The 16,904-nt window shown below is 39.8% G+C and overlaps 1 protein-coding gene across 1 annotated transcript in view; it reads right to left on the bottom strand.

Annotated features, from left to right (window-relative positions):
- kcnh2b (potassium voltage-gated channel, subfamily H (eag-related), member 2b) overlaps positions 1-16,904 on the bottom strand; it is a 232,811-nt gene that overhangs the window by 6,465 nt on the left and 209,442 nt on the right. Inside the window, 14 exon segments of the mRNA XM_034126727.1 lie at positions 470-659; positions 746-896; positions 1,003-1,154; positions 1,331-1,433; positions 1,690-1,883; positions 2,533-2,785; positions 4,897-4,956; positions 5,080-5,279; positions 8,782-8,922; positions 9,046-9,140; positions 9,590-9,744; positions 11,633-11,771; positions 11,966-12,069; positions 14,249-14,428. Of these exon segments, the coding sequence (XP_033982618.1) occupies positions 470-659; positions 746-896; positions 1,003-1,154; positions 1,331-1,433; positions 1,690-1,883; positions 2,533-2,785; positions 4,897-4,956; positions 5,080-5,279; positions 8,782-8,922; positions 9,046-9,140; positions 9,590-9,744; positions 11,633-11,771; positions 11,966-12,069; positions 14,249-14,428 (2,117 nt within the window).

The raw sequence follows: 16,904 nt of genomic DNA, 5'->3' as shown, positions 1-16,904 counted from the left end.
TATCTAAGGCTTCTATAAAGCTAATTAGGACTTAGATCTCTTGGTTATCTTTCTAAACTCCAGCAGAGACTTCCTCATATGTACAGATATTTTAAGTACAGGGGAAAATCTGTTCTCCCACACACCTCTACTCCCCTCACATACACCTTCAGCTAGCTGACACATACTACCCATCCCTTAAAACTCTGAGCAATCAGCTGGAGGCGCCGCCAGCTTCCGAGCTAAAGACCAGCACAGAGACAGCCTGTGCTGCAACGAGACCAGACAAAGGAACGTCTTCCAGGACGAGGAACTTCTATGTTTTAACTGCGTTGGAGGAGAGACACTTCCTACATAGACTGCAGGGTTTTTAGCAGGGACATCAATATATGGTAGAAGGGTGGACACAAAGGATAACAGCAGCCAACACATGAATGCACACAAACTAGAACACACACACACACACACTTCGACATTCAGCCCGTCCCACCTGTTGAGCTGTTTCTGCAGCATTTCCAAGCGTGTGTCCACCTGGTTGCGTTGCTGTCGGTTCAGGCTGTGCAGCGGCGTGTTGAGGTTCGGGGGGGAGGCCAGGCTGCAGCTGGGAACCTCCTGGTACTGCCCGCCCCCCCGACTCTCCCCCCAGAAACTAAAGATGTGGGACACACCTGAGAAGGCACCTGTGTGGAGAAGGAGTGCGAGGAGTTTTTGTTAATCGTTGGGTAGGCCTTACCTCAGAATTCACAACATCTCTGTCCTGTTTTACCTGACAGGGCGTTGCAGGTGTTCCCTGTCTTGGGCTCTCCATCACCCTCCATGTTCTCATCGAAGTTCAGGGGCGTGGCCTGAGCCTGAGCCTGAGGAGTCTCCATCATTACGGGCGGTGGGGCGAGTCTGTTCATATTTGGCTCCTCCCCCTGACAGGTGTAGCAAAGACATTTACGGCCATTTTTATTTAATCACACCAATGGCAGCGACAAAAGTAGACTTTAGATGTAGACAAGATGAAAATGTTAGTTTTACCTCGTCACCACTGGAGTGTGAGGACACTGAGCTTCGATGTGCCTGCCATTGTCGCTTGGGTGCCTCTTCCTGTTTTTGACTTTTGGTTGAGTCCCTCTGTCTTCGTCTTACAGACTTATGGGACTTTTTACTTTCTCCAGCATCTGCATCATCTGATTAAAGGTGTGTAAGAAAAGAGGTAAATTGATGAGTCCAGCTAGATCGATAATAACTTTTAAAGGAGGACAACCATTGACAAACCTTATTTTTCAATCAGAATTACTGAGGTCATATTTGAGGTTTTGTACCTCAGAAAAAAGTGGAGTGAAGCTGTTTAAGGAAGAGTTACCTTTTTCTGTACGTCTTCGAAATGAAAGCTTGCGTCTGCGTAATTTGTTGAATCCTCCACTGTTGGAGTCATCACTGCTCGGAGAGCCTGGGATCATGTTGGTCTGAAATGAGAACCAGAAACATTGTTGGGATGCAATTTGTAATACAAGCAAAATCATGGATTATTTATTGAAGGAAAAGGAAAGTCTTTGTTTGGATACTTAAAACAACACAGAGAACCATCATTCATTACACGGCTTGTTTATCCATAGAGCTTAAGCAATGGCACAATAATTAAAATGCTCGTAATAGACCCAAAGTATTCAGGGTGTCTGATTTAGTCACATTTCTTGTTCTTCGGTGAGGTTGTAAACTTACATCTCTGAGGTTGAAGGTGATTTCCAAGTTGTTCCAGAAGTTGTCTGCAAACTCAGGGTACATGTCCAGCACCTCCTGAACGTCTTCTCTGAAGATTTTGTGAAGGTCGCAGTAGGTCAGAGCCCGCACATCAGCGTTGGATTTACCGGGTCGGGAATACAGGTTGATTGGCTCGCCGAAGATATCGTTCTTCCCTGGGAGAGGTGAAAACAAATACAACCTTTTATGGTGTCATCTAATGTATGATATAACCTTTTCCTATTTTGTCAGTGTCTTTGTTGATTTATTGTTTTTGTTTATGGTGGCAAACAAGTTCATCTCATCTTAAGAGCAACAAACTAAGTTCACCAGCAGATGGCGCCTCTAGCTAATGCATTTTTTTTTTAAGTTGTTACAAGCAAGCCCGTAAAGAGTCAAGACTTAGAAAGGAATCTTGAGAAACATATTTGAACTTAAACCAAAAAGTTGTTTTGAAGATGTCTACAAACTTTGTTTAAAGTCAAACTTTAGAAAGTACCCTAAAGAACAGAGACAAACGTTTAGTTTAGATTCAGGTTTAGTTTCAGGTTATTTATTTAAAGCCAAGACTGAGGCATTTCTATCTGAACTACTCTTACTTGTTCACATTGAAGTAGCGATGAGCCGGCCTGCAAAGGATTGAACTTACAGTCTACAATGGAAATAAAATGTTTAACCAAAACAATATATTTCCAAATATTGCCATGTCCTTGCTTCATACTTAGTTACTAATAGCCTAAAAGTGAAAGGAGGCTACACTAGGTGGTAAAATAATAATTAAACATATTGTGACAGCTTTATATACATGTAAACAATGTATTGTACCTAAGATGGCTACCACCACGTCTCCCCTCATTATCTCTATGGATCCCCTGGATATGAAGTAGAGGGCAGTGAGGACGTCCCCAGCGTGGACCAGCGTGTCACCCGGGGGTGCGTGGGTGGTCTTGAACTTCATGGCCAGCGCCCTGAGGCAGCCCTTGGTGGAGCCTTGAAAAGCTTTACAGTTCTGCAGCAGCGTTCGGTTCAGATGGAGGCAAATATCTGCCTGGAGACACTCGGGGAAACCTTTCAGCACCTGGGGAGAGGGAGCGAGGGAGCAAGGAAGCAGAGGGAGGAGACGGGGGAAAGGAAGGTGTGAGAGAGAGAAGTAGGTGAGGACAGACGGAGAAGGAAGACAGAAGGAAATACAAATAGGAGGTATAAGATACAGGTGGGGGAAAAGAGTTTGAAAACAAAGAGAGGAGGGGGGAAGGAAAGGAGAAAGAGGGGGGATAAAGTAAGCGGATGAATGGATAGCGAAAGGTTACATCAGAATTGATACATGCTATTAGTAGCGATTGACTTTCCAAGTTTAGAACACGGAGCTAATGTCAAATAAATGTCACGGATTATGGAGGCTTTAAAAGGAATAATAAAATAGTGTTGTTACAGTTTTTATTTTTATACCAGTCACCCTTACCGGTAACATTCATGGGACATTAGCTTTATCAGCCTGTCATTACACCATTCCACACATGACACTACTCAATTGGCACATTCAAGTCATGGTTATTAAGCATCGTTCAATATTTTATGATTTCAACCATTCAGAGGAAGACTTATTTCTGTTCCTAAAGGGCCTTTGTAGTGATATTTAGTCAGATACAGAACTTAACCTAGCTTAAACACCCACCCTTCATTTCTTTTTTTTACCATTTATCTTTTTTTTTTTATCTATCCCTAATTTCAGCCTTCACTGGGCTCCATCTTCATCTCTTTGTAAGACCATTTTTATTTCCTACTTTCAACATGTTTCTGAGTCTTTTGGAACGGGCCTCATTGCTTCCAAATATACACACCTTTTTAATGTTTCAAGGCCGGGTGGAGTGGTTTTGAAAATGAATCCACTATTACTCCTGTTCACGGTAATCATTTGTGGGGTGCCCCAAAATGTGCTGAAGTCAGATTTTTTGAAGCAGGACACATCAGGTGTTCTCATTTCTGGTCTCCTGTTGCATTTAGCAGATGCTGAACTGCTGCCTTCTGAGGATACAGTGTTATTGCTTTTGTAAATGTTTGCTGTCATGATATTGTATTGTGGTTCTTGTCAAAGCTTCAGTTTTTTTACCATGAAAAAGTAAGGTTGTATTGGCCTCTTGGACACTTAAACTAAAGCTGCAACAAAATACACACAGGTGTTTGTATATCTGTTATTGATATATATATATATATATCTGTAAATTGTCTTGCGATAGATGCTGCATCAAAAACAACATCTATTAATTGATTCTTAATCATTAATTCAAGTCTCAAATGCAACAGAGAACAGCCTACTCACCCAACACATAGGTTTTATTTTTTTAAGAAAAAGCCCAAACTTCAAGGTTACCAAAAATAATAAGAGTTTTGATCCAGATTTCGCCACACACTTTCAAACATTAAATTACATTTGAGACTGTGGCTCCGCTTCTGTGGACAAAGTCAATAACACAATACACATTTGATTATTTTATAAATACTATGTTTCAGTGTTCTGCTAATCCAAATGCTAAAGAAACAATATATTTATTTATATTTTTGCTTCCGGCTCTTACACTACTTTAACGCGTTTAGTTTCTAATCACAGCTGCATTTATATTCCCTCCATTCCATGAAGAAAGTATTTTGCAGCTGATTGAGTCAGTATAGAGAGAGAGAGCGTTTACTCCAAGTTAACAATGTGGTGCTGATTATGCTCCAATGGGCCATTTTTAAAAGACTCTGGAAAAGCTTCCCCGATGTAATGAGCAGAGATATTTTTAGTAAAGTGTACTTTTTTCAAGCTGAGGCTGTGAAGCAGTGAAAATGTCTCGCTGTAAAGATAATAAACATGACATTTACTGACTCATGCACTGCATAAAATGCTTGCATCGGCCGATCTCAAGTGTGTGACATGTTTATGATGATCTGCATCTGTGGTTGCATGCATGTCACTTCTGAGCCTTCATCACACAGGACAGAGAAACCTGTTAGACAATGTGTGTGTGTATTTGTGTGAATTAGCAGGTGTGACTCACTGCGTGTTTCTCTGTGAGTTTCAACCTGTATGTGAAAACAGTGTGTTGCATTCATGCATGTGACAACCCGATGCATGCATGTTGCAAATACTTTAACCTGTTTATTTGCACGCTAGCCCATGTGTGTGTTAGTATTACTTATAATACTCACATCTTTCCTATTTTCTCTGATGGTGTCGGACCATGCATCATGAGACAAAGGCTTCACATCCTAATAACGTACAACGCAGGCTCAAAACACTCCTGTAGCCTTTTGTTGGTGTGTATTCATGCCCAACACTCATCATTTATAGTAACACACACAGGATTTGGGTGCATGAGGATCAGAACTCACAGCATTCATGTCGATGCCGTTGGTGTAGGACCAGGCGTGCTGGAAGTACTCCTCCAGCCTCTGCCGGAGCGGGTTGGGGATCTGATGGAAGCGGATAAACTCCCTGACTCGCAGCATCTGGGTGTGGTAGCGGGCCGTCCCCGAGTACAGCCGCTGGATGATGGCTGACACGTTCCCAAAGATGCTGGCGTACATCAGGGCTGGAGGTGGGAGACAGGGAGAGGGAGGAAGTGTGAGGAAGGAGGAAGTAGGTAGGAAGGGAGAGAATAACATATACATTAACTGAGAGTAAAGGGACACACTGACACTTCATACACTGATATGACCTGACATATTTCTGGCTCTTCATCTGAGGAGAAATATATGATTAAGCTTGACACCATTGGGTGATATGTTTAATAAACACCTGGATCCTTGAAGACTCAGTGAAGCTGTAGTCTTTTTTTATTTTTGTCTGGCACCAAAGGTGAATTGGAGGTTTGGCTCAAAAACTGTGGAATTAACTACCTATGGGTAGCTGCACTGTTATTTCTGTATTTTCATACATCAGTTAAGACACTTGGACTGACTTGGAATATTTTATACATTTCCTAGATCATGTTATTTCATTGTAAAATATTAAGCATCATTCTATCGAAACGTAAGATGTACTGTTTGGTTTGAAATCTCAGAAATAGTGCTTTTAAGGAATTTAGATTTTTCTCCCCTTTTTAAAGTGACTGTGGCTGCAAGGTAGTGCCGTCGTCTTTCAATCGGAAGGTTGTGGGTTGTATGCTACAGTATGCTCTTTATAAATGGGTTGTGAATTGGTGAATGATGACTTTTAGAATGTAAAGTGCTTTGAGAAGTTGTAAAGAATGGATAAAGCGTTATATAAGTACACTTCATTAACCATTCATCATTTAAAATGTACCTTAAATCAATACTTTTTTACACAACTCAGGCTGTTGGAGCCCTATATTATCGTGCGATAAGCATTTGTGTTCTAAACTAGGAATTTGTCAACCTTTATCCTGCACTCAAGTTTTGAATAAATGTATATGTGACAAGTAAAGGCAAGGGATAAGATTTCATTTGAGCTAATGTCCAACCTGACACATTTCAATGTAAGTGATGGAGGCTGAATCCCCTGTCCGCTTTCTGTGTCAAAAACACTTTACAAAGTTCAGCATTTCACAGTCATTTTTTTTTTCTTTGAAAGCAGACTGTGAACCTAACCTTTAGGCTAAGCTTGGAAAGAACTAAAGGCTTAATAGCCAAGTTTGAATTATAATCTATTCGGCAAGTACAGTTACAACCAAAAATGCTCACGACAACGTGATTATACATTACTGAACAGTATATATTCACAAATGTACATATCTCACACACGTCTGAATCATTAACAGATATTGTTTGAGAACTGAGTGAACAGACACAGCAGGAGTTTGACTGATCCAAAAGGCTTTTGTCTGTAGAGGACAGAGTGCCTCCTGTCGTATCCTTCATGAGTCTCCCTGTTTTGTCCTGTTGTCAAGTTGTATCCTGCTAACCTCCCAACCTCTGTCAGCTCCCATCACTGTCCACATCACCCAGTTTGTCTGCAGTTTGTGTGACATTTAACAACGTGTATGTCACAAGCAACACAATTGATCTCTGAATCTGAGTTCAAATAACTTGTATAATGCTCATTGCAATTTCATAGTACACTGAGATTCCAGAGCAACATAATAGTTCACTTCAGTAATGGGAAATGTTTATGCCTCAGGACATTTTTCTGGCCAAGCAAATACCAAACTAAAGGATCACAGACAAAACAAAAAATAATAACGCTCTTGTTCAGTCTCTCATAGCCTTGACCTTAAATTAAAAATACAAGTAATTCCAATTGATTTCATGAGCACAACACACAATAATAAATATGTGCATGCTATGAATAATGTGTTACTAGTTCCTAGTCATATCATATTATTTTTCTTATCCTATCATCTCCCTGATAAGGCTTCTAGCCTAAAGAAGGTATCACTCTGTATAGATAAAGTTGAGTTGATAAGCATGGAAGAGGATATTAGCATCCCTGTTGATAAATGCAAAAATAATACAAAAATAAAATCACTAGGCAAAAGGCTTTCAGAAAGACAATGATGATCTATGGCTTGGTTGTGCTGGAACAATAGTGTACTGTATAAGAAAACAAATAAAAAAACTAACAAAATCTTAGTTATTTAAAACTTTGCTACCCTGTAATTGACACTATGTGGTGAAACGTTATCCTTACCCTACTGTCTGGAGACTGCACAAATGTTAATAAGAGCTTGAAAAAGGAGGACAAATAAAGTTATCACGAAACAAATGAGGTGCAAATTCTTCTTCTTTTTATACACAATGGCCTTCTGTGTATATGATTAAAGAAAAGGTACAGAATAATTATATCTGTGCAAACAGGTTAAAACTATGTTGTATGTTATTGTTGTAATACTAATTTTGACCACAAGAGGCTTAAGAGCACCTCTACCACATTTTCTAAATTGAACTTCACAAAAGCATTCATTCATTTTTCCTTCAGGGGAATTTCAGTTTGTCCATGAACTCAAAACACATGGTACATATAGTATAGTACAGCGGTTTTCAAAGTGTGAGGCGCGCCTCCCCTGGGGGGCGCCAGAGAGCTTCAGGGGAGGCGCAGCGTGAGAAAAAAATAAAGAGAAACAATGAAATCTAGCTCGTTAACTTCAGCTAACTTTATGCGAGCGGCAACATGGATCGATTTTTAGTGAAGTTACCTAAAGTGAGAGAGGAGACAGCGTCTGGCCACCCCAGTTGGCAGCTTTGTTTTGAAATAAAAGTTGTGGCTCATCGGACATTTATCAGAGAAAATCCCTGATGTCCGAGTGCAAGTGAATGCAGCACAAGACGCGAGCCTTGTAACCCTGGCGCGAGCGAGGAAATGTGATTGGCGGCGATTTCATTTGAACGGGCGGCAGAAAACGAGAAGCATTCGGACCCAAGTACACGGAAGGAATAAGGTATTTGCGGTCTACAATGACAGAGAAGAGACTGTCAAGTTTGGCTGTGCTCAGCATTGAATCAAAACGCACTAAAGCTTTGGATGTTAATACGTTTGTGAGGCGTTTTGCTGAACAAGATGGTAATCGCCGCATTCAGCTGTAATAGGCATGCCAACTTGATGCTCTGCTCACGGATGACTCGAGCATTAAAAACTGTTAAGATGATGACCTTACGTGTGTACATATATTTTTTTCTTTGTGGGGGTCTGCCCTGAGAAAGTCAAATAAGATGGTGTGTAAAACTACACTGCCCAGACAAAAATAAGTAACCACTTTGATTTAACTAGGCCAGTAGGTAAGGGCATTCCACTGGATAATAATACCCCTGCATTATAGCAACAACAATAATAATAATAATAGCAATAATAATTGGGAGGGGGGGGCGCGGCTGTTCTTATATTCTCTGAGGGGAGGCTCACCTTCCCACACTTTGAAAACCCCTGGTATAGTATGTTGTGTGCAAGCAAGTTATGTCACATGTATATAACTGTAAATGTTATATGCTACTTTTGGTTAGAAGTGTATTTGTATTTGCGCTGATCTGCTCTGGTGCACTTTCACTCCTCATCACAAGGAGTCCTTGAATCAAAACACTTTCTCCCACCCAGATGTAAAGCCAAGGAAAAATTATTTTCACTATATGAACAATACTTACATCCTATGAGCATGACACAGATGGAGAAGATCTTCTCAGAGTTGGTGTTTGGGGACACATTTCCAAAGCCCACACTGGTCAGACTGCTGAAGGTGAAGTACAGAGCTGTGACGTACTTGTCTTTGATAGTGGGTCCTGAACCTGGAGTGGACATTTAGAGTTGTCAATATAAATAAATGAGAGATTCCTGATGATAACGCGTTTTATGAGCTCACTAGTACAGACAGATCCACTTCATTATAGCAATATGTTTCCTTTCTTTACCTTGGATGGAGCTGTTGAATGGTTTTCCCAACTGGTCCCCCAGCGTGTGGAGCCATCCAATAGAACCATTCCTCTCTACACTACCAATGGCATACCTGGGAAAAAATCAAAAGTTAACAAGTTACAATGCGATTGTATGTATATAATTATTTATGTTAGCAATATTACTAAGCTACAGTATGTAAAATATAAGCAAAATATATATTTTTTAAACTCCTAAAAGTTTTGTCTTTATATCATTTGTTTGATTAATATTGAATCAGAAATCTTGAGGAAATATGTTCTACTACAGTTTCTGCAGTATCAATTTTCTATGATCTCACTTTAGTTGGGATACAATCAACTTGGTGCTTGAACACACAGCATTAGAAAATCTATTTATACTGTACATATATATTTTTTATGGAAGATATAAATTGTATTATTACGACACAAGCACCCAAATATTAGCAGTTCTGAGGTATGCCGACGGAGACATGATAATTCCCACATTACTCCTCTGTGAATCTTATATGAATCATCAGACAGTCTCATGGCACTGTACCAGATGCAGGCCAGCCAGTGAGCGATGAGGGCGAAGGTGCACATGAGGAGGAAGAGCACAGCCGCGCCATACTCCGAGTAGCGGTCCAACTTCCTGGCCACACGCACCAATCGCAGGAGTCGAGCGGTTTTCAGTAGACCAATTAGAGTGGTGGTCTGATGGGAGTGGGAGAGACAGAGTGTAGGTAGTGGTAATGAGATATTGTAAAGCACGGTACCAAACAGAGTCCCTTAGCTCTGATATCTCCTCACAGATTTCCCACCTGCTGTCACACATACACATTCACACACATTCACACACAATCACACACATTCACACACATTCACACACAGGTGTTGCAGCCATGGTCTTGTCCCAAAGTGAATCACAGTCGTGGAGGTGGTAAATTCTGACTCTGTCTCCTTTCTACTTGTATTCAGCTGGCCCCCTACGTGTCCATACAACAAATAAATAACTGGATGATTACTGGCAGAGAGCCTAGTCTTGTGTTGTGTCCTCATAGTAAATAATGCTTGTCTGGTGAGGAAAATCTCCACTTTCTTGGCTATGTGGCCCCTATGGAGAGTTTCTATGAAGTGAAGCTTGGCACAGCTTTCTTCGGGCAGTATTTCAACGTACAGTAGGGGAGATTCTACATTCATCTTTTTTGTCTTGTAGGGTGGTTTAATCACTATAAATAACTTTTTATTACTGACACCCATCACGTATAGATGGATTTGAAGAACTGCCTGATCTGTCAATGACTCTGGGCTGAGCTGTGGAGTGATGAACCTCGGCCCCAGTGGTTTCCATCCTTATTATGTAGGAAGTATCCTGAGACGGCTGCAGCAACCTACTTACTTCCTCCTTCAACTTCTAACTCCTACATGTACCTCTTCCTTCAGACGCTTTCCTCCCACGTCCTTAAATTCTCTATATCACTTCTTTATCATCAGTAAGCCATACGCCCTTAGTACCCATACTGGAGACATAAAGTCAAGATATATGGTGCTTTGATTTTGAATCTTTTTTTTTTTTCCTCGGTCTGGTATATTTCCCCCCCAATTTGATGGAAGTACAATTTTTACAATTCTGGGCTATCCGTATATTCAGCTGATTATTGTTTTTGTATATATTGATACATCCTTTATTTATTAGAAAATTGTAAAAATAAACTTTAACTTCTGGATATATTCCAAAAAGTGTACTAAAATAAAATGTTTACGAATAATCCCATAGTCTCTTTTTTTAGTACCAATATATGTAGACTGTGTCTGAAATCCCTTCTTGTTTACTATATACAGTAGTGCACTATATGGACCATCTTCTTAATTCAGTTTAACATGTCTGTTTTTAGTAGTTTTAGGAGGTTCAAATTACCCTTGTCGCAATACAGTAGAACTATCAGTGATTACACAAAATGACGGAGATTACTTATTGTCGGAACACATAATTGACAGCCTACTATTGATTCATCTAGTAAGTGTCTAATACAGTATACAGTAGTGTATGGGCGAAGAGGGAGCAATTGTAAGACATGAAACTGAGAAAGAAAATATAACTGCTGATTCTGGAAAAGCCAGAAGGAGAAACTATTTGTTAAATCTCCTTTAAAAAATACTTAAATAATGAACACATTGTTGAAACTCTCAAAACAATCCTCTATTATAAAAAAAACTGTGTTTGAATTTGCGCACTGCATTGAATGATGCACGGCAGTGACATTTTACTTTGACGCTCTATCGCAGCTGACTGCAAATCGGCATCCCACCGGACAAAATGAAATTATGAAACAAAAACTTAACCACCTTTACCTCTTTCTTTCTTCCTCTAATTCCCTATCTTCCATCTCCATGCCTCCCTCCTCCTTTCCTGTCTTTGTACTTTTCTTTTGCCTGTCTTTAATCCATTAGATAAAGTCACCGGCAGAGTCACATTGTCAACGCAGCAATCACATTCTCTCTTTATCCCTTCATCTCTCTAACGCTCCTCTTGTCCTCCCTCACACTTTGTGAACTGTTTATATACCCCCTAACACCTCTCTTTCCCTCCATTATGACGTACCTCCTCTCCGCTGCGGTAGATGAGCAGGTCAAAGGGAATAGCAGCCACCATGTCGATGAGGAACCAGCCCTTAAAGTAGTGGACCGCGATACGCACCGGGTGGCTCACCACCTCATCATTGACGTTCACATATGTTGTCCTGAGTGAAACAGTGTAGATTATAGTCAATTTACTGACATTAATAGTTTCTATAATAAAAAATGTGCAATTAGAAACTATAAAAACACTTGTTTCACTGTTTTTTGAGTTTACTACGACTAAAATGTATCTACTAAATATGCACTAATACTACTCGTGCTATTATACTGTACACTTATTTGTTTGTTTTCTGACCTGAAATTGATGAGGATGTCAATAATGAACATGATATCCACCATGAGATCCACCACAGTGAGAGGAGAGCAGGAGTAACCGCAGTTCTGTATGGCTACCTCTTCCTGAGGAGAGGAGAGATAAAAAAGACAGGAGAAAATAATTATAAGCTAACACTCTAAAAATAGAACAGTTCTGTATGGTTATCTCCTTCAAATGGACTAGCATTAGGGGATTCGAGATCATTTGCATACATATTTAGATAATAAATAATAAGGTGACACAGAGACAGGGTTTCCAGTGGGATCCCATCTACAGGGCATCAAAACACAAAACGGTAGAAAACAAAAGCTACAATAGACTTTGTAAATTAAGATAGATACATTGTCTTAAGCACTGAGCCTGTTTTTCAGGTCTCAGGCTAGAAAATGACATTCCCAGAACAAATGACCATATCTTCCCTTCTAAAAGGGTTAAATTAATAATCTTTTTTCTCAAAGTAATGATAAACCTGTGAGTTGGATGTAGACAAGTCAGAATCAATATAGATGTTTTTTATTTTAAAGAAAATTCAGATTGAACATAGTAAAAAACTGTAAATTATAGTGTCCGTCCAAAAATACTTTTTTTACTTATAGTGAAAACTACCCTTGGATGATGGTAAGGTAGACTAAAAGCTTTAGGAATCCAAAGTACAACATATACATTAATAAGTACCCTGTATCAAGATTGATGCAAAACAAGTGACATTTGACCTTTTTAGAGAGGTTTAGCAAAAAAAACTCCACCTCTGAGGTGATTTGGGTGGAAATGGCCGTTTTTACCGTTTCTCTAGAACCCATTGGTCGATTTTGGTGATTGACATCTCTTTTTGACCGTTAGAGCCAATAGAATCGAAGGGGAATTTCCACATACATACACACACTACCATTGAGAAATGAGAGCTATGCGCACGCAGTTTTGCATGAGAGCGAACCTATCTCTCGCTCTGACATCTGGAAACGGAAAAGCAGGTTTATTGCTTATGGATTATCAGAAATCATTTCAAAGGGACACAGACACATTGGATTAACCTATGGATTAACTTCAGCAGCGTTTTTATCGTTTTAATGCCAATGAAGACCACTTTTGACCAGACAACGACCAAGTTAAGCCATTTTGCCATTTTTAGCTACCTAGCGCCACATGTTTTGATGTCTGTTCTTGTTAATATCTTCGCAAGTTCTTATCATGCAGTGATAATGTATGTTCCGATCGATTCTGTGTCTTCTCACAATCTAATCGATGGGTTGGACGTGCAGCTACGATAAGTAATAAGGGTGTTATGAGTGAGTTTCTGTGCAGTAATGCGTTAGCATTTTTTCGCTCGTGGCTAATTTAGAGGCTCAGCGTTAGCTTTGTGGGTTTACATTTTTTTTTTTTTTTTAAATGATCAGTTAGCTGAGTTTCTTCCCGTTACATGGATATAAAACATTCATAGTTTATTGAATATTAAGATGCCCTCAGACGCTGTTTCCTGCAGATGATGCGTTTTCCCCCCCGGTATCGGGGGGGCGGTGTAGAACAGGTTTTAAGAAGCACTAGCTATGTTTACACATATTGCATTTCGTAAATATATATAATATATTTCTTTATCACTATGTATCACGGTCAAAACCCTTTTAAAAAATGTGATCTCTTTACTTTTTGTGTAAGATAAATGAAGATGCTTTAACTTCTCTTGATATAGGTGTGGGCGATATATATTGTGTTTTATTTTCAGCTTCTTTGCAGTGGCGATATAACTGCATTTAAAGGTATACTCCACTTAAAATACAAGTTTACCTCTTTTCAATTTCATGCCAATTTAGGGAAATGTATCTTAAGAAGAGCACAACTATTAAAAAAATAGATGTGTTCCTTGGCTCCGAATAGGATTGAAAATAATCAGGTGTTATCAGGTTTATGAGGTGTTGAGGCAGGTAGATTTCCCTTGTATGTGTGCTTTATGCTTGTAAGTATAGTGGTTTAACAAACCAACATGTCTGTTTGTTCTTCACGGTTACAGTGGTTTGCAAACTCACTCCACGTCATGACAGAACGTAACAGAAAAACTGGTATAAAACCGAGCCCTATGTTGATATGTATTACACATTTACTGTCCATCTTGAACTAATCCTGAGAACTCTAGGTTTGGTCCATAGACTCCACTCTAAGAGTCTTGTATTGTTAAGATGTAAAGCCCCTATGGAGTAAATTTGTCATTGGTAAATCGACTTGACAGCTGTCTGATTAATGATTAATGATCCCTATATGAGCCCCCACCTGGTCGTTGAGGAGGAAAGCGGCTGAGTAGGGCGTCAGGATGGCGGTGTAGATGACCAGCAGCAGGATGAGCCAGTCCCACACCGCCTTGAACGGGCTGTAGTGCAACACCGTCCACTTGTGGATGCGAGGAGCGTGGAGCTTGTACTCGGGCAACACATCTGCACCTAGAGACAGCACCTGGGTAGAGAGAGTGTGAAGAAGAAGCCTTCATCACTGTTGGCATAGGGGCATGGTAAAAGGCACACTGAGGGAAACACATTAATAACTTAGCTGGACATTGATAAATAAAACCCAAGTCATTATTTGTTCAAGACAGATTTATTTGAAGTCATATACAACTATGCTGTGCCAAAGTAACCTGCTTACCCTCTCGTTCAAGGTTGTGAAGGCCAAACAGAGCAACAGGAAATTGCAGCCTTAAGTAGAGGCTCAATCAGTGGAAACACCTGTGCTCAATTGTCCATACCATGTACAGTAGTGCATGGGCGGCAATTTTCTTGTTTAAGGCTTCTGTGGTCCGAAATATAGAATATGTTGACCTATTTGATTTATTGTGTTAAAATAATTTGCCTTACATTTTGAATATGTTTGTAGATAAGAATAACAGTAATTAAGGGTATAAATAGTGGATTGTCCTATGGGGAGGGGCTTAACATATATAAACCTCTGGCCACAAGTGTTTTGAGGTTAGTCTGACTGTGGCTGTAGAGCAGAGAGGTACCAGTTATATGTCCTCGACCTGTACGTATATATTGAGGTTTGTTTTCTTTCTGTAGATCCTTGTTACTTTGTGTTCTTTTAGCATTTTGGCTGTTAATAAAAGCACCTAAAGATACATTTTTTGTGACTCTAGCCATCTTATTTAATTCCTAGTTTTTTCATCGACCCTTTTTGTAACAGACAGGCAATCAGATATTGAGAAATAGGAAAGGCAAGTCACGAGGAAAAAGGAAAGGGAGGATAAAGAGTAAAAAAGAGGTGGGGTGAAGGGTTGAGAAAGCAGAAAGGCAGATACAATACATAATGACTTAATAAAGGAGAAGAGGGGTAGACTAAATCGCAAAGATACTGTGTACACAAATAGTTAATATGATGACACTATGCACACACACAGCATGAGTGCATATAGAAGCTTCATGAAATATAGATCCACTTCCATGACATGAATGCTTACGCAGAGGCTCTAACAACTGCATTTTGCAATTACAGAGATAGAGCCAGTGTCCTCTTAAGATGACAAGAATTGTTCTGAAGGCACTGACCCTTTTTAAGGTTAACCTGCATGTCCATCCCCCCCCCCCCCCCCCCCCCCCCACACACACACACACACACACAGACATACAAACAGTCTTTCTAGATATGCAAATCCACAGCATACACACGTAGCAGCAACGATAAGAGTAATATCTTCTAGTGGCTCTGATGCATGGGCTGCAAATGAACCATATTTAACTTAACTCCAAACACATATGAACAAAAACACACACAAATCTTATTCCTCCATCTTCTGCCTCACACACAAACACATTAAAAGATGGAGAGAATGAAATATTGGGTATTATTGAGCAGTTCAAAGTAGTAAGTTCTTGCAGTAATGTATTCATTCGTCTGCAGTGTATTTGTCCTGTATGAAATCAGGAATGAATCAGTTTACACATGCATTAGCATTGTTGACAGTTCTGCTGTTTAAGTGGCCGTGTCATACCTGACCTTTACCCAGAGGTGGGGACTCGAGTCACATGACTTGACTCGAGTCAGACTCGAGTCGCATATTTTTTGACTTGAGACTTGCTTGACTAACATTGATAAAAGACTTGACTTGACTTTGACTTGGTATTCATGACATGAGACTTGACTTAAGCTTGATGACTTGAAAGGACTTGACTGAAAATTAAATATTTGCGTTTGTTTTTGTAGTGAGATATTACGTTTAGTTTTTTCAAAAAACGTGATTGGGTGATTATAGCGCTGTGCGCGCAAACCTGGCAACCCACTAGACGGCAGGAGTGTCAGTTAACATGGCAGCGGCTTGCGTTACTCCAAAAATAGTGAAGTTTGGATTCAAGGATTATGTTGTCGATGACGCTAATAAGAAGAGAACAGCGGTATGCAGGGTCTGCAGCATAAAGATCAGTGACACGACCACCACAACATCCAACTTCATTCGTCACTACAAAAAAACCCACAGAGAAAGGTGCGTGAATGTGTTGTGTTAGCTAGAAAGCTAACGTTAAGTTTAAGCTACGTTAAACTTGGTTTCAAATCGATTAAGCATTGCAAAGAGAAGACAAAACGGTAAATGAACACTAGAACCGCCAAGGGATTCATTTTGACTAACCCTGATACTGACGGGCTGTCAGGAGAGGGAGAGGGAGAGAGAGAGCTAGAGGAAAAGAGATGCCTCGTTTATTTCCCCTGTGTTATTATCAGAAGTTACTGTAAACTGTTGAATAATGTAGTTCATCTACTTTTAGTAGTTTGTTTAAATGTTTTAATTATGTTGTTTTTGTTTGTAGAAGTGCATCATTCCTTGATTTATTGTAAAATGAATCTGAACTTTTTGATCTGTTATGATGATAAACTGAAGCAATTTCTAAATTAACCCAATTAACTGAGTTTTAAATCGTCCTACTTAGTTTATAAGGAAATTATG

Source organism: Trematomus bernacchii, unplaced genomic scaffold (assembly GCF_902827165.1).
Source record: "Trematomus bernacchii unplaced genomic scaffold, fTreBer1.1, whole genome shotgun sequence".
Taxonomy (NCBI): domain Eukaryota; kingdom Metazoa; phylum Chordata; class Actinopteri; order Perciformes; family Nototheniidae; genus Trematomus; species Trematomus bernacchii.
The sequence above is the reverse complement of the archived record's forward strand: the minus strand, read 5'-3'. Positions and strand labels throughout refer to the sequence as shown.